Source organism: Echinococcus granulosus (genome assembly GCF_000524195.1).
Source record: "Echinococcus granulosus chromosome Unknown EG_S00072, whole genome shotgun sequence".
NCBI lineage: Eukaryota > Metazoa > Platyhelminthes > Cestoda > Cyclophyllidea > Taeniidae > Echinococcus > Echinococcus granulosus.
In genome coordinates, this window is record NW_020170452.1 from 387,517 (window position 1) to 413,000 (window position 25,484).

General features: G+C 39.1%; 2 protein-coding genes across 2 annotated transcripts; one reads left to right on the forward strand and one right to left on the reverse strand. All coding sequences in view use genetic code 11, as the record gives it.

The window, feature by feature from the left end:
* Nucleotides 1–7,724: 7,724 nt before the first annotated feature.
* Nucleotides 7,725–8,465, forward strand: EGR_07220 (hypothetical protein; the record flags this gene model as incomplete). The annotated part of the gene is made up of 2 exons (XM_024496469.1): nt 7,725–7,819; nt 8,411–8,465. 2 exons carry the CDS (start codon nt 7,725–7,727, stop codon nt 8,463–8,465), a joined length of 150 nt encoding a protein of 49 aa, XP_024349146.1.
* Nucleotides 8,466–12,412: 3,947 nt separating this feature from the next.
* On the reverse strand, nt 12,413–21,034 carry EGR_07221 (hypothetical protein; the record flags this gene model as incomplete). Its single annotated transcript, XM_024496470.1, has 6 exons — nt 12,413–12,545; nt 13,955–14,086; nt 16,182–16,300; nt 16,584–16,693; nt 17,911–18,120; nt 21,010–21,034. 6 exons carry the CDS (start codon nt 21,032–21,034, stop codon nt 12,413–12,415), a joined length of 729 nt encoding a protein of 242 aa, XP_024349147.1.
* Nucleotides 21,035–25,484: the final 4,450 nt, after the last annotated feature.

Sequence of the window (25,484 nt, forward strand, 5' to 3'; positions counted from 1 at the left end):
GAATTCTGGACTGAAGACAGGAAATGTCATCAGATGAATGCGCTCAGAGGATTGGTGGTGAACAATCACTTCTCCTGAGCTGAAGTCTTCTCAATCTAGTTTGCCCATCATTAATCTACTGCTTTGCCTGTTTCGCCAATCATTTGCTGATTCACTTTCTCAGTTTGTCCACTTTAGCCAGTTTTATGCAGCAAAATGGAGGAAATGGTGACAGCTAACCAGCTATAAACACATTTTAGGTTCCCGATTTTGGTTCTTAATGCCCCATTTGTACCCTATTTCTCATCCGTTTGCCGGTTTACTTAGTTGGGACTATCTCTTCCAAACAGAAGTTCTTTTAGAAGTTCTACTTCTATCTAGTCTTTATTGCGACCGATCATAAACAAGTGAGTCCATATATTGCTTGAAATATTTACCGAATAGTATGTACAAATTGACGGTTCAGCATTGCCTAAATTTTTTCAGTCGTGGATGCACACACTGCTGTATGCCACCATGTTGTATTATGCTCATGTTATGGTGCTAATAGTGGCTGCTGTTAACAAGAACTGACTAATTAGTAAAGACATCTTTATTTAGTAAGAAAGGGTGAAGGGGTGAATAAAAAAATGTTACGTTAATTTTATTGTGAGGGGGCGTGATACATGAGAGACCAAGTCGCCCACAGTGGCCCACTTAAATTTCACAACCAATCACATTTTGCTAATCTGTGCTTCAATTGCTCATAAAAAGGAATTTTGATTCTAAGAAAGAGATAAGCACGCCCAAAAGGGCCTCACTTAGCATCATCGTGCTTAAGACCATCAGCGTCAATTAAATAATGGGTAAAGGATGAAACTGTCTTTCACTACACACCAAAAATAAAAGGAGTTACTGCTCTTCATGGATAACTATACCGCACTTTCACTAATCTACTTCAAATTCTTCATCATTGTTGACGCGGCCACATGCATTCTAGCTTAAGATGGGTGGTCGGTCCCATACGTCAACTTTCATCTCCATTATGCGTGGGGATAGGGGCAACAATCTGCATTTGAACCCCTAATTTGGAGGACCAAGTTTTGCAGTTAGGTACTGGGAATATTCGCTGAAGGAAATGACAAATCATCTGTCAGTCACGAATCAGGTGTAGTCAATCATAACTTGCCAAAACTAACACGAATCGTTTAGCAAGTCTTTAAGCACGTGAACCTATTATCTTGAGTATTCTCCATGAATTTTGGAGTTATTTATTGTGAAAAATGGTAAAGTATCAGAATTGACGGACATTAGGTACCCATGACATAGGTAGCAATTTTCCACAGCATTAAAACTATAAGCTAAGGGCAAAATTAATCAAATATACCGACATGTAACCGAGTGACAATAAATTTTGAAAAATGTGAAAAGCTACTGTTTAAGTTAGAAGGATTGTATTTGTTACTAGTCAGCCATGATTAAAATTAGAGTCCATCGCAAGATTTAAAGTTATTTATCGTGTCCTCGACACCGCTCATGAATTCATTAAAAAAGGTAAACTTTTAAATCTTAAAAATCCCACTGTGTTGACTCATTTAAATACGCTTGTTTGTATCTCCACTCTGCAGTAAAAATAACGGACCCACACCAAACGTTATATGTAAAGATACAAGTCCCTAATTTACCAGCAGGGGAAATTATCTCTACTCTTTTAGTTTAGTGGAAAACCGACCATGTTCTCAACTACTTAAACGAGATTTTGACAGACAGTTTGACAATCCTACTAAGAGACTCATTTTACACTTTGGTAGAGTTTAAATAATCAGGCCAATAAAGTCAGTCTCCCCTTTCCGTGCACACTGAAAAGCCGGTTTCTGCTTATAAATCCTCTCCATCTCATCCGTTTTGCAGAGCCTCTTCAATTGAACTAAAGTTCATATTATCCAGAGGGCTTTAGCATTGTAGAAATAATTCTCTCCTTTTCTATTTACTTAAACCAAAGCATTCGTGCAGGCTTCTCTCGCTCACGTCAGAGGGCTTATCAAAGGTGTTCATTCCAGCTTCGTCAATTTTTTTTAATAGGCTTTCACCTATTTCAAAGTGCTTGCTTGCAGAGCTAATCGACAGTCACCTGTTTAAAATGACCAGCTCAAACGTCAAATTCGCGTGTGCTGGTTTACAAGTTAAATGTTTCCCCACTTATCACCGCTTGAATGGATCTGACTGCCACTACTCTTATTTTAACCTCAGGTTTCCAGTGCACTAGACCTACCTCTAGGCTTATTTACAAATATCTGACTTGCGTCTCAAAGCACCAACAAGTTTTTCCAACATAAAGGGAACTTTATTGCTTCCCAATTAATATAAACCACTAAAAAAACCACAGAAATTTATTAAACCACCTTCGTCAATTCTGCTTCTTGTTGTCAATGCCATTGTTATTAAAAATTAAATCCCTAAAGAGTAGTAGGTCCGATTACTTTGATAGCAGTAAAGAAATGCATAGATATAAGGTTTTGGGGTAAATATTCGCCATAAATCCAAACAGCAGATAATATCGACCCCCGTTGCAGATGGTTGACTGCTGGAGGAAAAGGCGACAACTCCGTGTTAAACACCACGAGGGTGAACGGGGGTGATAGTCAACCATCCCCTTCAACCTTCCATTCCTGAATGCACCTTTTTGAAGGCGAAATTCTTCGATCATCTAGTGCTGGACCATGATATTATCAACACAGAATAACGCGTGGACCACGAAATCGTTTTAGTTAGAGCAGCAGTAAATTTATCCTTAATGTACTTGTTCCTCACTTTCCTCTATACTTATCTTGGACACCTAAAAATGCATTTAACGAGTAGGTTATTTTCTCACCCACAGTAGTGGTGTACTAGTGTTGGTGGATTTTAAATGGGACGTGATGTTTGGTGACTTATGAATACTAATTGCACAAGAATACGTGTTTGCTTTTCTACTTTTCAAGATATCGGGCCTCAAGAGGACATGCTTAACAACTTTCTTACATCATACTCTGGTTGTTAAAAAATGTAGGAAGAGAGATGAGTAGAGTATGTCCGGTTGGATTCGATTAGACTATTTTCCGAGATAGGAATTGCATGGATATATCGGATTGTACAATTACATGTGACACATTCGCAAGGTTTGAATTCAGCCTACCATCTGTTAGTGTGTGTAGAGAACCGCTGACCAGCCTATCACTAAGCAGAGCGCATACGCGGCCGCATTGATCAAAGAACGCTCTGCACCTTTGCAACCTAGGTACTCCGTCATTCATCATTAAGCGAGACTTCTGCCTGCAGAGTCAATACCCTCCATAGATTTCCCGCAGTTTTGTTTGTCTATACCTATTTTCTTGTCGTATAATGAATGACAATTAGGCTGACTTTAAATGCAGAACAGTCTCCTTTTCTGTCCCAAAATGTAGGTGTTGCAATGGAACCAGGCAGTTGTAAAAAATGCAGTCAATCCTGTAGTTCCTGAGAAGTGTACCGGAAAAATGTATCTCGCTCCTTTTCTAAGTATACACCAGTATTCATTAAATATCTGATTAACTGCACGTTTGATAAATTGGCCTTTGCTTGAAGGGCGCACCTTAATATAGGTCGATTTTATAAAAGACACTTGGGGTAGCTCCCAAGGGAAGGTTTTGTGCTTACCATTCTTAGGCCTTTTTTACAAGTCTATATCTCAAGCGGGTGGTGTCTACTTTACCCCAGAAGCTGCAAGAAAAACTTTGAGAATGGGTTTTCTTTGAGCATATAACTATGCTGCATCGAATGCTCGAGTGTTTTCAAATTTATCCTAGTTTTGGCTTGCATTTCGTGCACTTGGGGAATGCAATTTTTGGGGTCTATAAATCAGACCTACCGATTAAATAGCCTGAAAGCATAGGCTAATGCAAGATTCGGAGACGGTTAATCAGAACATTACCTACCTATGCTTGTGTGCAGTCCTGATGGCATTAAGCACATTGACTTGTAAGCGGTAAATTCTGTTTCTGTTATCAATGTCCCTTGTAGCACCTGTTGAAACATATTTTTGCCTTTCAAATGACAAATAAATTAAACGAGTGTTTAGGCTTTTTGCGGCCTCAGTGAGGGAAAATGGAGAAGTGGTGGATGAAAATGTACTACGATCATTTGTGCAGATCGCCTGATTTACCTAATATATTCTTTTGCCTGTTTGTGACTACTATCTCTTATACTTTACAAGCAATAAAAAGGGTTCGGTCGTCTCCATTTACTAGGATTAGACATGCGATAACAAGAGTTGATGTACTTGTGGGTGATGCGGTGGTGGACCGGTGCTACAACGCCTATACCCATGAAGTTAGTTCATCAATCGCTCACCCCGGAATTGGAAGGATATAATCTGTCCGCCGTGTTTCGCTTTTCAGGAAAAATAATTAGTGCCAGATTAGATCATAATTTTGCCACAAGCCGGAGTAAGATCTATTTTTCACCCGAACGATTTTTACCGAGGCGAAGGGTTAAAATGGATTTTGTTATTTTTAAAAGGATCTCTGTGCGTCAAGAATGCGAAGTGCAGACAGAGACCAATCTGTGAGATAAATGGCTTTCACATAGGCAAAAAAGAAGTTGAAGTTGCGCCTAGCACAGACAAGGACTGAGTTCTGTAATGTTCTTAATGAGTTTTGCCACTTCTAATCATTTCTCTCATGTTCTAAAAAGGGGAAGAGAAATACATTTTGCTAACTTTGCAGGTATGGATCAGGTGCTTTAGCATTCCTATTGATGCAAGTTACTCCACAAGTATCTACCTACAAAAGTTGAGAAGGTGAAGCTCTTCCACCTGCTCCACTTTTTTTGGGGAAGTTATGAATATCCATTTGCATGTCAATGTGACCAAAAAGAGAAGTAGTGAATTAGGTGAAATTTTTTTTGGGCTAAAGTTTGCTAGTCATGCTGATGCCCCTAATAAAAAATGTTTTATTTTCTAAGCATTTACCTGTTATGAAGCAGGGATAGTGGTGGAAATTATGAACGACTGCCACATCAGCATCAAGACGCTGAAAATGAGGCTAATCTAACTCAAATTGAGTTTAGGGGGCCCTCATTCAGCATTTGAAAGTCCTTCTGCACAACCGTCCTCAGGGAATAAGGACTTTGTTTCATCATACTTTTCTGTGGCCCATCTATTGCTGCGCGACACTTTGAGTAAGAGACATACTGACCTGTAATTCTTGATATCCATATCAAATTTTTACACATGTTAAGATAAATTGAACGCAAACTTAGGAGTCTACTGTTGCTTGCGCGATTTTTAATCTGTAGACTACTTTGTATCATGTGCAGGGATGTAATGGCAACGCCAACTGCATATCGCTCTCATCTTATACAACATTTTGAGATTGAGGTTGCTGATTTTCGATTTTGCCATTATATGGATTTCCTAACGGAAGCATTCACTTTGTTTTATAGACTCCTATGAAAGTGGACATGTTCAAATTCAATATGTTGTTTTTAGGGCCTGGTTAATTAGTATAAAATAAAATGACGAATCGAGGTGAAAGCGTTCACTGGAAGCGAATCTCGCGATGAGCGAAGGCCATTTACCACTTAAAAAAAAGGAACCCTGGACAAGCATATCCATAATAAATGGACCTGCTTCCTAATATTACCAGTTAATAATATCATCATATCATGGGAGAGAAGGCCGAAGTTAAACAGATAAAACCTGAAATTATTGAATTTATCACTTAATAAACAATTAAAAGAGGGACATTTCAGAAACGTACATGAATTTCTGAAGTTCTCCTCATGACTGAGTGCAGCCCAAAGTATATTGCCATTTATAAAACACGGACATGATGCCAAGTTACTTCCGAGTTGATACTGAAGGGACCATTTTAATAGACATTAATTGGGCCTCACAGTGTCCATCGGACTTGTATTCCAGAGAGTTTTATGCACTGCGTATTTTACATGCCGATACTTTGACTGCTGGCTATCACTTTTCTTTAATGAACTCATTTTGTCACATTTGTTCGGAAATTTTTTCGTCAGTCTCAGTTAAGCCATCAAGAACATACTGGCAAATCTGGAATTGCATAGTTGAAAGACTATTCCCCATAGGCAATGTATCAGGGCGATTGGTACTCGACATATGCATTTTCAAGCGCCGTCTCGCCTTGGTACTGTGCTGACTAATGTCTGATCCAAATAACTATGGTACATATTACCTCCCGTTTCTGATTACTTCATCGCAACAAATTAATTTTTGCCGAATGTCCCGAATTACTTAAATTTCCTATTTTTCAATCATCAGGCAACATACTCCTTCACACAGTACTTTAAAGGTACATATTCAACTTACGTTTTCAACTAAATCAAAGAAAATGCATCGGCTTTAGTTAATTCTAGGACCCTGTTAGTGGATTCACTCCTCCCATAATTTCTTCTTACCATTAAATGGCACCGTCAAAAGTAGATGCATCCAATATCTTCAAAGTCTGACCAGGCTGACATTTTCTGCTTGATTCGCTTACTCAGTAGTATTTAGTATTGAAACAATACGCACAAATTACTGCTTAAATTAAAAGGGCAGCAAATGTTGTAAGCAAGACATGATGTGGACTAGAGTGCCTCGCAAAATCCACTTACTTAATTCATCAAAGATGCAGAACGTAAATAAATCGCGGGAATTAGACCATCTTGTCCCAATAAAGAATCTATTTTGTGAGATTTTCCATCGTTAATATATGCATTGCCGATCCACTGCACTTTCAGCATAAAAATGCATCCACACCAAGGGCTGTGTAAAAAGATCCAATTCGTTAACCTGCCAGGAGAAAAAAAGGGTCGTTAATAGGCCAATATAGCAGAGGATAGTTCGTGTTAGTCAGCTACTCCTTCGTCAAATTGCAGGTGGTGGTTGAATTATTCACCGAATGTTATTATCCATATACCATATGATCTTTTTGACACATATTTTTACATGTTAACTAATACGCGCCTTTAGCACGCTTACACGGCTTAGCTAATCAGGTCAGTAGTATTGGTCGTTCTTTTTTACCATCTGTTTGCATATTGTAAGTCAAATCGCTGCTCTAAAATCACTTTACCTGTATCCAGACTTGACAAATCGCCTCAATCAAACATCATACCTTAGGGTTTGCACAGATACTTTATCCACTTTCTCTTCACCCCCATCAGAGCCTACATGTCAGTTCAACTCAATTAAGCCAATGAAATTATTTGAAGTGCTCATTCCTCTTGCATAGGATTGCTTAAACTTTAGTCCCTTACTCCATAGTGATTGCTTACTAAACAGATTTGCAGCACATTTGGCCAAAATGACCAGCGTAAAACTATGCACATGACTAATGGTTGCAATTAAATTCCTTCCTCCCCATTTACCGCCTTTCGATGGGTCCGAATGCATCATGTTCGTTCAAGCAGTATGGGTCTCATTCACCAGATATAGCTTCAGTTTTGTTCATAAACTTCTCAGGTGTTACTCAAAACATCAACTTCATGGGGTTTAGAGTATTGTAAACTCCATCGCGCCCCTTCACACATTCTGCGTAAACAAAATCTAAAGGTAGTTATTTAACCTCATCAACCCTGTCACTTGCTCCTAACGCAATTTTATGTAAATGTAAATTCTAACTAAAGAACGATCCTGAGTCTGATTACAGTGGAGGTAAAAAGTCATGCCTGAAGAAAAAATCTACTGACTCACCGTTTTGAAATAAGAGTGCTGAAAGCATCGAGTCATATTGCATATGGTGGACTACTGGAGGAAAGGACGACAGCGGCATGTTAACCAGTTGCCACGCGATCAAATGAATTACTTTCTAATCGCCCTCATCAATCTCCAGTCTGTGTTGCATTATGAAGATTTCGGTTGTGAAAAATCAACATTGAATGAATGAGTGGTGCAGATTTACTTTTTCACTTGAAGCAATAATTATTTGACATTTTAGCTCCATACTTTTCTTCATGCATATCGCGGGCAGTAGAGAATGCTTATCATATGTGGGTCAAGTTGCCATCAAACGTAATGTAGTGAATAGATCAAAATCAAAATAACCACATTCGTGTACATTGCACTGCGTAACTCGCATGTTATATCATCTCAGCTAGAAGGAATTGCTACATATTTCCTAAGTCTTGCTACTCGTTTCGGGTAAATTATGTTTTTTACTCGGATCTCAGATGGGAGGTAGCATTCTGGTGTTGATTACACAGTTATGTCGAGGGCACCAGTCTAAACATTGGTATAGTCAATCCCAAGTCTTTCCATGCCTAATGTTCCGACATGAACTAAATGCAAAGATGGACGTGTAAATGCAGTGGAAGACTAAGTGGCAAATTACTTGCAGTTTTTATACCCTTACAAACACAACATTCACGTTTGGCCTCCATACCTTCCCGTAAGTAATTCCTTCACTTTTCTTTTTCCTTCCAGGAGCTGTGCACAAACACCTATTCTCTTCATTGTTTCCAACGAGGTTAGTGCTTGACGCTTCATGCTCAATATAAATTTTCTTGCCATCAGGTGGAGATATAAGTGTTTAACTAATGTAAATATAGCTAGCAGTTTACGTTGCGCTGCCTTTCCTGCCTCATACTTTGTCTCGTTTGGTACAACAATTCATAACCGATAGCATTTTTCCTTTTTTGTTGTTTATTTGTAAGCGTGCACTATCCACCCCAACATTGCTACTGTCAGTACCCAGCTTGAATGATAAGTTGCATGGTTGAACTTCGACATTGCAGAATTTGTTATTTTTTATGGGTATAAGTTGATTTATGGAAAGCTCATTAGGATGGAATTTGATTGCTCTCTACGTAATACTCGTCGTTTTTTCCCGATTTATGCAGTGATGTGTAAACTTTCTATCAAGTTCTAACATATTCCAGGGCAGTGCAGAGTTATTCTGCATACTGCGGAATATATGAGAGCGAACATTAGATAGCAATGATATCCGTTAATGGAAGTAAAACTTGAGTTTAAGTCTTGTGCCTTTATGTCACATTTTGCAGTTCCCATCGTCCACTGTAATGGATTTGGCATTAGTCCCTAATATCGGTCGCCACTTTCTTGGACTGAGTAAGCTAATTAGACTAAGGTTGCGTTTTGGCAATATTAAGAACGAGTTCTAGCGAACAGCACTATGCTTGTTTAGAATACGCGCCTTCATCAAGAGTTAATGGCGACCATTCCATTACGAAATTCATACCCACTAAGCGCTCCTAGCCTATAAGGTGTAAACAAGCAAACATGTATTATCGACATAAGTGTTCACTTTCACGTGAAATAATGAGTTGGGAAATGCAAACATTGGAGCGACAGAATGCCATGTTTGATTTCTAATACAGTGTTGGAGCTGCCCTAAGTAAACGTATAAACTTCTGCTGCATTTTACGTAACTTGATTGTTGATTTAATGTGGATGGAAGAAGTTGCTACATAATTCCTGCTGCCCCTACTCCAAGCATGATTTGGAGATGACGTAATTTCAAGTCCTCCTATGCTGAACGTCCGTATGGACTGTGTCAGACGCCGGGATATACATGTGAATGAAGCTAAAGTCAGTGCCGAAAAAATAGTTGCTCGCCTAGGCTTCTCATTAAACTAGGTACAGTTCATTAACTATACGATTAATACTCCAAGTGCGTATGCACACAATTTACGCAAAGACATCCGCTCAAACAAATGGCGTCAGCCACCACTAATGCCACTCTATTATCGGTTGGATTTGCCTCACGCATCCGTTCTGGTCATTGAGTCCATTTACCTTCAAAATGCCATCACAAATTCACCTTATTTATTTCAGTCTGTGTAATCATAGACATCTGTGATTTACCACTAAAGTGTTAATTGCATTTTTAATGAGGGCGTTTAAACAGTTTTACTGCTCTACATCTGAGTGCAAATTTTCCTTACTGTAATAGCTTAAACTATTGTCGTATTTATATCGCTCCATGGTTATGTCGGAAGGTCTTAACAAGTTTGGGAGATAGCCAGAGAATATCGGGGACAGAAAATGATATTTTTGTGACAAGGTACCACAAAAAGGCTGTTTCAACCCACATTTACTAGACAGGAGACAGGCTAGAAAATCTCTACACAAATTTATTAGGGTTGAGTTGAACAAAAACAATTTGTCTTAACATCATGAAGAGGACCGCTTTAGAGAGAGTTAACCTATTTGCGTATGTAGCAAGGCACAAATCCCTATCTCAAATGTTGTAAAATTACATCCGTTTGTATCATCAGATCAACTATTCTTCCATTGGTGCACTGACTGCAGACCCGACTTTTATGTCACCGAGATGCAAAAAAGTAGCACTTTATTTAAAATATCGCTTGTGCAGACCGGGTGTACCATAGCGTAATAAAGCGGAAGGGCTAAAATAAAATTAAGATAATGCTTTAGGAGGAGCTGACGTTTTTTAAGTCGGGATGACATAATCGGATGCATAAACCTCTGGCGCAGAAAACGAACTAGTAAAGGAGTTAACAGCTGACATACGGTTGCCTGGTCAGCGCTCCGAGTGGGAGAGACGCTGGGTTGTACAAACACGTGCAAATTCATTAATTGGTTCCATGCTGATCGACCTTGACGAAGAATGAGACAGTCGTGCACGTAAACTGTTTGGTCAGGGTAAATTTCGGTTCAGCTAGGAAGTTGACAGGAGTATGATAGTGGAAGATTTCACTTGACAAAGGCAACATCGTAAATGCTATTTTGGAGTTTGTTTATGAGTGTTGCAGTTGCTAGGGGTTGCGACACAAGTTAAATATTCCTGAATCGCAGGAAAAGTAATTTGGCTGAGGCATGAAAAAATACAACATGTCCTGAAGTGGGTGCATTAACAAAGCTGGCTAAGTGGCCCAACCTTCGGTTAGTGTGCAGTACTTGTTTAAGGAGGATTTGATACGTGATTTGGTCTAACTCAAGAAATAAATCACATTCTAAGTCCTCATTGGTTAAAATGTGTTAAAGATACGTCAAAAAGCCTTTTTGGTGTCAACATAGGATTGCCAATTTAACCAAGCGGGCAACACTTATAATTGGATGATTAAGAGTCACTACGATCCAGTGATTTTCTAATTTTGGTGAACTAAATTGACTCTAACACCAACCGCTTATCAATGGTTTATTCTAACCTTGCAACTGCAGCAATAATCTGCCTAAGTCGAATAGTTGCACAACTATTTAACTATAAAAAGTGCAGTTTGAAGGTTTACAGAATTGGAGGTGCACGACTGCACTGAAATAGACTTAAGAGCCGTAAACTAAAAGTAGCAAGATTACACTTGAATGCCGATGCCGTCTCGCCCATGCATTCCTTTTGCGCCTTTGACCAGCCCCGATGGCAATAATGAGTTTGTACATTCACCAATTTAACATTCACTCTCGAGGAAAAGGTCTCTTAGAACAGAAGCAATAAGCGGCTGCCAGGGCAACAAGTGTAAACAAAGCAAAAATGAGTAAAATTAACAAATATTTACTAAGCTGCCAAAATTTAGTTTAGTTGTACTTACCTCGGTATTTGTACGTATCCGCTCCTACCTCGATTTGAAGGTTTGACAAACTGTGTAATTTTTCTGCATGCAATTTTGTGGGTAGCTCGAAATGAATTACATCTGAATATGGAACGAAGGTCATCTGCTCCTACCGTAGTGCAGTGAACTTACACCTGATCTTTCTTCTCAGATGTTGAGGTACATCTGATATCAATGCTCAACTTAACAAAAGAGCAGAACAAGAGCAAAATGTAGGCAGGGCTTCTTGAATAAATCTCGGTGTCATATGCTCATCCAGCACAAAATTTGCCTCAATTTGCGATGAAAAGTGAGGTGGCCATGGAGACAGCGGAGACGGGAATGGAAGCGGATGCTGGGTGAAACTAAAATGGTAGGGAAATGCAGATCAAAAGAACAAGCATGGGAACACCTTGTGTCATCACCACTGTCATGCCCGTGCCAGCCAAGATCTTGAGGCTAGCTTTGGAAAGCACAGCAGGGGTGACTCTTGATGGCGAAGGCACATTGATACCCCTCAGAGATGACAAATGCAATGGTTATTTCCTGTTTACTCTTTATTGCGACTAGGTGTACTTTCTTTTTCTTTAGGATTTAATTCCATAAAATGGGATTAACAGATTTTTTAATGCATATCAAAGCAGGCCTTTTGTTGTAGGCACTTGCATCTCGCTCAAAAAACATAAAGTTAGGGAGTCTACTAAAGTTATGTGACATAAGTATCTCAAAACTTGTCTTGAAGTTTCAATATTTGACCATGGATCAGCCGCAAAGCTTCAGCATTATGATCCACAATTTTTGGGTCAAATGAATAAAAAAAAATCTGAACCTACGCTTTCCAGACCCATAATATGGTCCATTAGGTTTCGTAATTCAGAGACTTTAGGATCTGATTTAATTACGAGGTCAAATCATCTCAAAAGCATTTAACACTAATAATATATTGTTCTCTACGCACTTCCATCCCCCAAAGCCAATATTTAGACTGGTCCTTCAAACTGATTGAGCCATCTTTATTCGACTTTAGTTCAATTCCACCAAAGAAAGTCCTAAACGGTGATGAAAATTTTGAGAAGAACGGCAAGACTTTTTAGCCGTGCATGATGAAGTCAAATTGTTGCTCTTATTGTATTGCCTCAGCGGAAGCTGTTGTTGCTAATTTTGTCCCCTTCCATTATAACACCTGTTTAAGTTGTACTTGAATTGCATTTGCTGTATACTGGGCCTAGGCGTGCTGAATTTATAGTGCCATCCTTAAACCTTAAATCGTTCCTCTTGAACACTTTAACTGAGAAAAGTATTGACCCACTTGATAGTGAGTACGCTTTAATGGGGTTTCATTTGCTTTATAGCTGTTGCAGTGTACTTCCAATTACGAAGTCGAGTATTTTGATTTTGTTAACCATACTACAATGGCTACGTAGCATATAACAAACTGTGTAATCACATTTCTTCTTTATAGATTAGCAATCATGGGTGTGTTAGTAATCAAACAGCCATGCCTACTGTTTGGACGCACTCCTTGGAGCAGGAGGAAGCATTTTTGCAGTGCTTTACGCCAAAACACACTCTACATCGTCCACTGTTTAAGTCAGGAACCTAGAAATGAGTCAACTCAGTAATTAAGTCCCTTTCTCCTAAGGCAGCGCATGCCTTACACAAATAAGAGCGGGACTAAGCACTTATGAAAGATGTTTGGTTGGTCTAGAAGAAAGTAGTCGCTTTAGGCTTCTAGTTTTAACATTATTTTGTTAAGGTAAACGAACGACAACTCTTTACGCTTTAAGACAATTTTTGCCATCAAAGTAAGTGCTGACTAGGTCACTAGGCAAAGCCAATGTTGTGGTATGTGCCTGAGTTGATAGTTGCTACATTCTTGTATCACCGCTTGCAGCTGATCTAATTATGTTCATCTCTATATTTAAATTTTGTTTGTTAAAATAACCACCAAAGAGCGCAAGCGCTATCGCAGTTATGAGTGATTATGCTGTGAGGTGAGCCTAAACGGAGGAAAATAGACAGCACCTTGCCAATCGCCTTGGGTTATCAGATATACACATGTATAAGCAACGGAAGAGCTAATATGGATTTAATTTCCGTAATATAATTAAACGTTGAAGCTTTGAAGCTGGAGGCAGAGGAAATAACACCCACATTTTACGCCGGTTGTGACAATGGCCTTAAAACGGAGCTGTTGACAATAGCTTTTAATTGACTTCGCACTAAGGGCAGTTATCTCCACTTCACTGTTTATATGAATTTTCGAAGCAGATTCAGGTTTCTTAGGCTAAAAACGTTTTACCATTAGTATATCACCAAGGCCTGAGTTTCTTTTACATTATGTAAGCACACGTAAAATGCTACTAAAGGCTTGCTGTTAAATCACATGACTAGTAATGGCACTATCCCCTCAAACAGTCATATTAGTTAGCACACAACATCGGCTGCCCTTTCCTACCGACTTGTAGCATCACACGCAAATTTTAAGCTCCCATTGTGTAGTGTATTACCAAAAGGACATGCTGTGCTGATTTGCCCTAGTGACAATCCCTTTATTGAGCAAATGGGCTTCTCAAAGTAAACTGTGCTTCTGAGACACATTTATTAAGAAAAATAGCCATATGTAACCTGAGACTTTAAGCGTGGTATAGGATGAGAATCGGTTCTGGTTTGTTGTAGTAGTCATCAAGCTGAAACTGATTCTATTTGAAAGATTCTACTTGCTGAAACTTGGTACAAAGTGGACAGCCTAAATGGAGGAATGTAAGGCAAGTTAGTAGATTCTGTTTCAAATCCATAAAAAGATCTGGCCACCAGACACCGGAAACATTCAGCAATATGGTAATAACCTCCACGATAGGAGTATTTGATGTAGCATCAATTCTACGTACTTAGCAATACTACATTTAATGAGAAAACTAGCTCCCCTGTCCCTTCTAATAAGATAATAGTCTAGAATATTGAACCGGCTTCTCCAGTTTCAGCCGAAAGCAAGTGTAAAAGGTAGAACCAAGCGAAAAATTAATCATCTCTTTGTGGTTCTAAAGACAGCAATTCCACAGAGAGGAAAATAAAAAGAACAACTGGAACTAAGTGTGTATCTAATTTTTACTTTGTTACATTAACGGCGATGTGGCGCCTATTGATGAAGGTGAAAGTACACCTTCAAACATTTTTGAAGCCTTGGGATCAGCGCAAACCTTCGTACTGATATCTCTCGTAAAATGCAAGATAAGTTCGACAAGGTCTATAGCACAATACTCATGAGGTAGATGAAATATGAGTAGGTTGCGGCCTTCAGGGCCACATATCATTGGTTGATGGATACGTCGTTGGTGAATATGTGCGGATTCCGCTTGGGCAAAATTTGATTATCCTCTGCGACCGAAGTCAAAAAGGATTTAATTTATAAAAACAGCTTAAAATGGGCTCTTGAGAACAGACCTAAAGGTACAAATTCACCCAAGCTCCACTGCTGACAGCAGATCGCAGATGTTTCATTAATAGCAGTGGCAGGTATTGCGTTGTGCCTTGACCCATGTGAGAGAATAAGAGGATTTGGGATCAAGCGGGCGCAGAACTAATGCTATCGTCGACACTACAAAAAGTTGTAATGGGTTTTGCAGGGTCAAGTTATTGGCCAAGGCTTCTAGGTGGTGCGGGCTGTGAAAGGTGGCGAACTGCAAGGTCATGGGCCGATTTATCATGGCTAAGTAAACGGCGCCCAGCACCGTGACCGCGTTGTTGGTGATCGGTCCTGAATTGACGTATGCATTAACAGCATAACCCTGCTACATAGAGAGAACATTTACTACGGCTGGCAATACAGCATTAATCAAAGAACTCGCGAATAGAGTGGTGAAAGTGAAAGTGTGTGCATAGCCGATTTGTTATTCCGCTGACTTCATTCGTGTAAACGTCATAGGACTCTAAAATAATTCACTAAATGGGTGCAAGAGTAAGGGAATTTCCCAAAGAGGCTCCAAAGTAAGTAATGAGATTAGAAAATCCCCACTTATCTAATCCTTAATAGATGGCGTATCCAGCTACCACACCTCTCCAACGTGTACCTCCTTATTAGAGTGCAGACTCAAAGTAAATGACAAATAGGCTGATGCAAACCGGTGCTTTATGATGCGTGCAAACTGACAAATATCTCCTCTGTCAAACGATGGGATTCGGATAGCAGCGTGATCTCAAGCCCACATCATAAGACAAATTACAATTGGAGGAGCAACGTGTATCAGGCCCTTTTAATTCTTTAAATCTGCAAACAGGTTCCAGTCATAGGGCATGCAGGTTTCTCCTACTACATGAATGCATTATATACAAAAAATGGACTTAAACTAATGTGTCTGACGTCGACACAAGAGAGAAGGGTGCATAAAATGACTGAAGTGAAATTTCGAAAGAAGTTACAGGGCTGTGATTATTGCTGCAAACTACAGTGAATAAAAGGTTTCCCAATAAACTCATTTAGGACGCATTCCGAGGGTAAAGTACATAATGGCATAAAGTTTGCGCACAGAGGGTGAGCTGTAAAAGATGACTTTTTATCAACAGGTTGCTTGACGGCCGTGAGTTCTTCAACTGCGCTTTAAAAAGAGATAAATGGAGGCAAGGACTAATTTTTCACACTTTTGAAAGTATCACTTTACGAAATCATCGGCTTTTCCAGGTATTACCTGGCACTACATGGCTTTAAGAAAAATTGAATTACTCCTGAAAACCCGAACTGGAAAAATGGCGTTCCATTACTGGTTCTAGGCATTACTATATTGTGATAAATAATCGTATTATTTGCCTGAACCATTGAAATAAAGAGTATAAAAGCATAAGTAATCTAATTTTAAGGTCATTAAGCCCGAAGTATTGCTTCATTGCTGCCAAAATGAAGGTAGATTGGAACAATTCTAATTTATCTCATTAGAGCACCAGCTGGAGGCCCTGGATGTGTCACTTCAAGAGCATGGGGCCAAAATAATTATTAAGCGCATTTCAATTTCAAGTACAACTGCAATACCCAAATTTTGTAATCAGTTTTTGAACACGTCTTCTAGTATATTCGCAATCTTCTAACGCCTTACCAAAGAGTTCACCGTACATGAACTATGGTTCGTTTTTATAATCCTGAAATGACTGAGCTTAGTACAATATCCTTTCGTCGCCACTTTGCAGCAACCATGTAATTTGAGACCTAGTTGATGGCAATATCAAGATATTGTTAAAGAAACCCAATTAATGCGAAGGGGATTAATCTCTTCATTTTTCACCCTTTTCACTTATTTACTGAAGTGCATTTGGATCAGTCTTATCGCACGTCAGCACGTTCATTTGGCGTTGAGATACTTCTTAAGAGAATTACGAATAGTTTATTTCTGATATACTCCATTTTAAATATCCTAGCTGACCTGAGTATGTCCATGCCACTTCCTAAGTTTCGGTAGCTACATTAGTCTTAAATCACAGAAAGTGACATCATAGCTATGCGTGGTTACGCAGTGGGATAAAAGCGCCCAGGTTATGGCCTAAAACCGATGAAAATGGGCAGTACCTAAAAAGGCTTACACATGCTGTCATAATGTAGACGTATATTTTAATATAGGAGTGTTGTAGCATAGAATATGCAGAGGCCAGGGTTAGACTTCATGCTGAATTATCTAATCGTGTACGCTGGTGGTAAATATGCACTTACAGTAGAGCTATTCACCAAGTCCTTCTATTGACTTAGGGCCATGAGAATACAATTTGCACATTAGTGACTAGTATTTCTACTTTTCGGGCAATAAATCGACTTTACCATGTGTGATTTAATATAACTCAGCAAAATACTGGCGAAAATTTGGCTCCTGGAAGCGTTACCGATCTCGACGTTTTTTGAAAATCAGATCCAAACACGTCTGAAGACTCTAAATTTGGTCAATGTAATTTATGAATACAATTACGCTCTCGCTAGATACTACTGATGGCTCCCCATTAAATTACGCTACCGATAGTATCATTTAGCGCGTGATGTCGAATAAAAGTGCTTCCTAGTGTCCAATCCACCAAAAAGAGGACAAAATATATTCAAATGTCTGAGCAACGAGCAGCTTACAGAGCACAGACTAGCTGCATAGCTGTAACACTTTGAATGAAAAATTGGATGTTATCAACGGGAAAGCTGATGTTATATTAGCTTTTTCCAGCATCGGTTTCGACGAGACGAAAAGTGGATCAGGAGGCACCATTACTTGAAACTTGGGATTAGGAAGAAAAATTTAGTTAAAGGAATTAAAAGCAAATTACTGGATTCTCTCACGTATTTCTAAGAAGCACCCGACACTATACTGCGATCGGAAAATTTATAAATGCATCATATCCATGTATTTTCACTATCTTATCAAATCAGAATACTCCCTTCTGTGTTGTTACATGTAATACGGGAATTGTAAAACCGGATCAAGTAGCGAAACAATTCAAGTAGGAACAGGCAATTATATCTAGTTCTTATAGTCTTTATGATGCCATGACTGATGTAAACAGCTATTTGTAGTAAGCCATAATTAAAAAAACAGTTGCCACAACGATCAACTATCATTCCTCCATAACGTTGTCCATTACGCATTTGCATCTCATTATCACCTACATCATTTTAAGAACACAATTTGAAATGGAAAGCATAATTGTCCAAGGAAAATTACTTTTCATCTACATGCAACTGGTGTCGGCAGGAAACGACTGATATATCTAAAGCATTTTCGACTAGGAATGTGGTCTGTTTGCATGAGTTATTGAGGACCTCCCTAGAGTCACAAATGTTATCAAGGTGTGTTACTCTCTTTAACCAGTTAAAAATGGTCATGTCCAAGATAATAAATATGTTTGGTTAAAATTACAGAATAAGTTTACATGACTAGTTCTGAGCAACGTTGCATCGGCAAGGAGGGGTTTAATGCTAAACTGACCATAACAGGAAACTTTTGGTGAGTAATAAAGGATTTAATTCGTATGTTCGCAGGCTTTATCTTCCCACGGCAACTTGACTCGGTCCCTATTTTGCGAGCTATCGCATTCTTCTCCTCACATCCAGTCACAACGCGACAATCTTTCTCTTCCTTCCACTTTGAAGCTCTTTTTGGGTGGATATAAAGGCATATAAAAAAAGAATTTAGATTACCCAAATGCTCCATTTTATATCTAATTTACGATTTGTCGTTTTTAGTGTGTGAAATATCACACTTTGAATGGACATGGACTACATTGATAGTCTATTTTTTGTAATATAGTGGTGATTAATTTGCTGCTTTCAGGGTCTTTGCCAAAGTCATAACAACCAAAGGTAGTGTGGAAGAATATGCTGCTAAGTAATGTGTAGAAGGGTTAGGAGAGCAGTATCCTATCTTAAAGCCGATACTGCAAAACAAAGTTATAACTTGTCGACTCCGGCGCAACCAAACTGTCATGTGGGCAGTTAAACTAAATATTGAGCTTCTAAGACTTGAGCCAAGCCTAACACTTATATACGTTAGTTCTCACCAGGTGGGATGGATTAAATTATTCAATCTACAATAGAAAAAAATGACGTTTGCATAACAATGGAGTGAAAGAGTTATTTGCATTGTTTACATCCTCTGTTTTAATGCTGGCTTGAACATGCGGGCGTTTTTATTTAACATTAGTCTTTTGACATGTCTACGACTTCTACATACTTTTCGTCACTAATTTAGGCTATTTTTAGTTCCGAGGTTTTTTCGGTTAGCTGGATAAAATTGATCCATTAATCTATGCAATGTGTAAGCTGAAGTATAGTGTGGTTATATGAACATCCCCACACCTCTCTAAACTACAACTTAAGAGTTTATGCTCTTTCATTGAGCAGTTTAGTAGTTCTAAGGCGTTGACATCTATTGTACTGTTTCAGAAAACTAAACAGGTTAATTTAACTCGAGGCGGATATCGAAGTGCTAAAGAGGCGTGAAAATTTGCCTTAGTCAATACTCTTAAAGTGCGTGCTTGCAAACATTAGGCATGATAACATCAGTTCACCACAAAATTCGTCCGTACAAACAGCCATTCAAAGAGGCAATAAAAATTTAACCTTTAAGACATTATTCAGAAATAAATGGCAAGAATGCATTGCAGTTTGGGTTATTTGACCGCAAAAAATTTGCATCCCATTAGTGAATGTTTCAGCACGATAGACTATCCTCTGAACAACTAATTTACGGCCAAATATCACAGCCGGAAGACAAAAGCCTTCAAACTCCGTAGTTTTGAGACTCTTGTGCACTATAACTTCGAACGATTTCTAATTTTAATGCTTTAATCCGAGATGCAATTGTCTATAACAAAAGGTTTGCTTTAGTATGCATTAAAAAGAAACCTTTTAATCGCACTTCAAAGGATAAAGTGTTGAGGAGGAAGAAAATAGACTGCCAATGAGTCCTCGCCATTAAAATCCAGTCCCATGATGGGCTTTATCATTGGTCTCTATCGGAGCTGCTGAGGACGTGACAGTATTGATGACATAAAACGTTTCCTGGCTTGCTTGTGGGTTCTGCATTCCCCTATTTGCAATTTTCAACTCCTCGCAGCAATCCTCATCTATACCCGTCTGCCTCAGTAATCATTGTAAATCCAGCGCGAAATTTTTGTGTTAGATATAGATGACATCGATTAAGAATTATTCAAGAAGTCGCGCTAGCACTTTGCTTCCGTTCTTCCCTTGTGTCAAATCGACCACTATAATCAGCTGTGCCTTTATCTGCAGAAAATGGTTAAGTGTAGTTTTACAACATTGCAAATGGGGCAAATGTACTCCGTGTCGTAGCCTAATGCAATTTTCTTCGAGCTAATTAAAAAAAAGTATGGAAACGAAAGGTAGAAATTTTATCTAACTTTCCAATAAAGGTAGACAGATATACTCACATGTATGATGGTAAAGTAAAACTAATGGCAACCTAGGTAACACAGCACGCATTTCCTCAATCTATTTGCATTCACATTTATTACGGTTGTTGCCCTTGTTGGTTGCTCATTGCCTTTATTTAGGAGGATGCCTTTGTCGAGAAAGGCTATGACGTTGGGGATTGTGCAAACTTATTTCCACCAACGAGGCCAGTTGAAGGCTCGGAGGGAGTGCTTAAGTAAAGTGTCATCGATACGCTGACAAGCGATCGTCATTGATGGGAAAAGTTATGAAAGTTTTCACTGACACACAGTTGTGGAAGTCCACTGGACTCGCCGTATAGGTAGCCAACCTTAAGGATGCAGTACCAAGGACTCAGGTTGCATTTGCAATTGCACAAGTGGGATAAGTAGGCCAGTATCACATTAATGCAGTACCTGACTAACAAAATACAGCATCTTCGCCTGTTCCGTCACCTCTTAGATGGAACCGATCCTGATTCGAGCGGCGGCTATTGCGGTCACTGCGACGATTTCAGAAGAGGTGTAGACGTTGGGCAATGCAGTCTACATCATGCTAAGATTTGTTCTGATCAGTTTAGGTGCCTCTTTCTTAAGGTTTACCTGCTTCTTCTTCTTCACTTACCATTTCCGCTCCAGCTTCCACCTCCTCTCTACCGCCACATACTCTGATCTTGTCAACCTCGTGTCTACCGTTACCATCACTGTTAACGGATGCCTATTTTGATCAATGGCTTCCTGCCATATTTGCAATTGATAAAAATTTTATTAGTGAAGAGCTTGGGCTTCCTGTCAATGAGTAACTTGTTAGGCTCAAAAAAGCGTAGGTGCCTCAGAGCCACCTAAGTTACGCGTCCCAAATAATTGATGCATCAATCTTCCCAAAGACACGAGAAAAGTATTAAAAAAAGGTGCCTTATCATTAGAATTCACTTCAGCATCCGTATTATAAAGCAATACTGCGATTGATTACATATACGCTCAAGTTACCACAGGTTTGTTGCCTTGTAAAGTGGCCTCTGAGCCATGCCAGAAGGCACCCGGGGAGCTAAATAGGCTTGCTTGCTTCTAGACTATCAATGGCATCTTCTGGAGAATGCGATGGATAACAAGTTCAAGGGGAGTTGACTGTTGCATCAGGAAAGCCAAGTAAAAATGAAAACTATCATTATTTGCAATTTTTACAATTTTGCACAAGCAGCTGCAGTGCTCTGTAGAAGAAGGCAATTCCAACAGTGGAATCTTTTCATGGCATGGAAGTTTGTGAACAGGGGGCAATATAGGAAAACTGCTATTTCGTCAGGTTTATTGCACACAACGAGGAAATTGCATTTAAACGACTCACCGATTAATATGCCAAATCATTGCACAGTGGCCTTGTGTTGGTGTATTGGACTCTGACAAAGCATGGCTGTCGCGCGGAATATTAAAGGCCAATCAGAAGAGGCAGTTTCGTCCAATCACATGAGATCAACTGTACGATTGGCTAAAGGGTTGGATTTAATGTCAGGCGTGATTCGACGGCTTGCGGTGGGCAGCATTACTCATGCGCATAGAAGCACTGTAGCTTTACACAAGGCTGCAAATCTTCGTAGTCAATATACTATGGTAGTCAAACCCAATTTACGTGCCTTCGTATTTGAATGCATACTGAAACAAATGGAAAGATAACGTTTCCAAATTAAAGCGGATTTGTGGTTTAGGGAATCAATCATTCTGTCTAGCTTAAATAGATCGACAGAAGGGACTTGGAAGATTAAGTTCTGCTTGTAGAGGCAATAGTCTCTGTGCACTCAAAATAACAGCATGATTAACTTTTGTTGAGGTGAAAGAGCGAAGGCAACTAATTTGGATGTATTACGCGTCGATCGAATGTTGTGCATCTCTTATCCAAAGTTCAGCCCAAATCGGAGTGTCCTTTGTTAGAATTGAAATAGAGTGAGACTAAAGAATCCATTTTTATTTAAATGACGGAAATACTCAAGACATTTTACAAATAAAAGTGAGTATAGTTTAACGACAAAATTTATTAATCGAATCGTATGGAATGTATGTAATTGAGATAGTGTAATGGATCATGTTATAACCCCAGCAAATGTAAGATTAGGTCTTATTCCTAGGCGTATTCTTGTCATCTGCTGTGAGAGCAGTTTTTGTAGCTTCCTCCTTTCCTTTTCCACTGATTCAAATGCATCAGACTTGTCATAAATTTTAAGCGCATTCAACATGATAAAAAACAAAATTTATTTCATGATGGGCCGGAATACAAAGCAATGTCAAAGAAATTTATGATTGCCATTTACAGTAGAATCGTTGCAGTTATGCTATCATAAGTTTCTTCTTTCTCGCAGAACTAAACCCTACCAGATTTTATCAGTAGTAATGATAAAGCTTTCAAGTAACGTTGCCGGATGGTTGATGGCATGGACTATATCTTGCAGTTTGCTATTCGGTTCTACATCCTTTCAAATGACGAGATACGTAAAAGCAAATCATGAAGAAGGCGTCAAGAAAATAATACTTCATGTGAGCTACGCAAAACACCAAGAAATATTACTTGGGGGTTGCAGACATTCTTAGCACGCTTAGAACCTTCAAAAATAAGCAAATATCTGTCGTGGAAATGAGCACAATTCTGGCATTTAGCACGTAACAAGTTTTGAGAATCATCCTGTACCAAAACTTCGCTCTGATAATCTCCAGCAATGTTAAAGGTTCCGTGAGTACATGACAAGGAAAAGAATACCCCCTTATTTGGATCTAGTAGAATGACCATTACACAGCCTTCAACGATTTTTTGACATTACGTCTCTGATTGATAGGCTCTATTGTATTTTCAACTAAAGTGCTTAAAGCTGATTGTGCTCGAGAATAATGATCTACTAAAACAAGGCAGTAAAGTGTACTGCGCAAGCAAGCGAATTTTTCCAAATATTTTAAATGAAAACCAATGCAAATTGCTTATCCTCATCAGCAATCGGAACTGGCTTCAAGCAGATAGTTGAGAAGCCAAACATCACACACGAGGCAATCGCTGGGACATCAAGGAACCACTATTGTGCAGTATAAAGCCACTTTCTTCCTCCACCAAAGGCATAAATAATTTCGGTAGGGCAGAAGAAATGATTAGAGACGAGCTTTCAAAGATATCAAAGTCACCATGAGCTCTTATAAGAAGGAACATAAGTCTGCATCGACCACAGGAAGCTGAGTAGAGTAAAGAAAAAGTATGCTTTCTGGCTACCTTACATAAATGATTCATTAGACTCCCATCACGGGTAAAAGTGGTTTTCCACTTTAAATATAAATTCAGGATACTCTAAAGTAGATTTGATGGAAAGGGAAGAAGAGAAGATATTAAATCATATTGTTAAACAAGTATTACAACCTTCAGACAATGTCTTTTGGACTCGGCAATGTAGCGGTAACATTCCAACGCCTTATGCAGACCGCACTAATCAGACTTTTTTGAGACATTTTGTAGCATAACTAGATAGCTTTATTATATTCAGCAAGGGTGCCCAAGCGCATGATGCCAATCTAAGATTACTGTTAGTGGACCTGATTAAGCCAGGTTTGGCTCTAAACACTAGGTAGTGTCTATTCATGCATTGCCCTATCAACTCCTTAGAACAAATACCTCGTCAGACGAGATGGCACTTTCCAATGTACTAAGCAGCAATCAGAGTGACCTACCTATTTTTTCATGATTGGCAGGTCACGACCTACATTTGCTAAGAACCCAAGCCCATATCTTCTCCCGACTTTTTCGTCTTTGGATGCTCTGGTTAGCATGGTGCTTTTCAGCAAACAGTACTCTACAGAATTACTAAAAAAGTTTATGAAAAAGACAACTATCCACTCTGAATGCAATTATATGCATGAGAAACCAGATGACCAAAGCCAAACATCCAGACAGCCAATGCGGGCGGAAGCATTGTGTCATCTAGCATAACATCATCCAGCAGTGCGATGGCAATGTAAAGGCCTTCCATGAGAAAGTACAGTCTTTCCCTTGTGGTGCACTTCATGGTAAAATGACACGCTTCTGCACTGTCGAGTTGGATCCACTACGGAGGTTTTGGTTATTTCTTCAAATTATCATTCTCCTTGTGTCTCATTTTTCTGATTTTTGCTCCCAGTCGTCTATTTTGAGCAGTTTTTTGGAAACTTCGCTATAGTTCTATCCATTCTTCTTACGCACAGTCGAGGACTTATGCAACTGCCATAGCGCATAAAAGTGCTGAAAGTTCTTTCAAATGTGAATGGTCGGAGATGGAAAAACCTATTCTGTGTAAGTCACTTTATTCGCATAAACATGAATGCAGAAATCAGTGTAGCAGTACCTTCATGTAATTTTCATAATGTGAATTCAGACTTCACAATGCCTTTTCAATGAAATTGAGGTCAGTACTCTACTGGCTGTCAATAAACAACTCCTATTCACTGAAAATAAAAAGTTATGTTAAACTTTGTACTGAGACAGCCTGTGGCGGAAAACTACATTGCAACAAAATAAGGCTTGTCCACAGAACATCATTTTGTTTATGTAATCACATGAACTACTTCATTTTGGCAGGCATCACAACCAAAAATGGAGCCATTTAATAACACTGTCGAAAGATTCAACAAGCACATCTTATAGTATAAAAGCTCCCTACACTTTTACCACTTCCACATAAGCATCTGAAGTAGACCTACCTATAGCATGCATTAACAACATTTTACGGTCAACATAGCAGAGCATGCAATTTGTGGTAGGGAAATAATGTTGTAATTAGGTCAAACTACAAGCCGAACGTTAAGCGTAGATAGTGCGTCGAATCCACCATCGAGATAGGTACTGCCTTAAAGCTCTGTGTTTGCAAAAAAACTGCACCCAAACATATTTTTGCATTGTAAGAGACACTACTCTGGGCGTACTTGCATTCAGTGGGGTTGCGTTTTCGGAAGTGAGGAGGAAGGGGATGGCATGATGGTTTGCTTACTAGAGTTCGATGATGTACGTAAGGTGGACAGTGTAACGATGTGGGTAAAATGCATATTAGGTGAAATAGTTTTAAAGGAATGTGCAGATG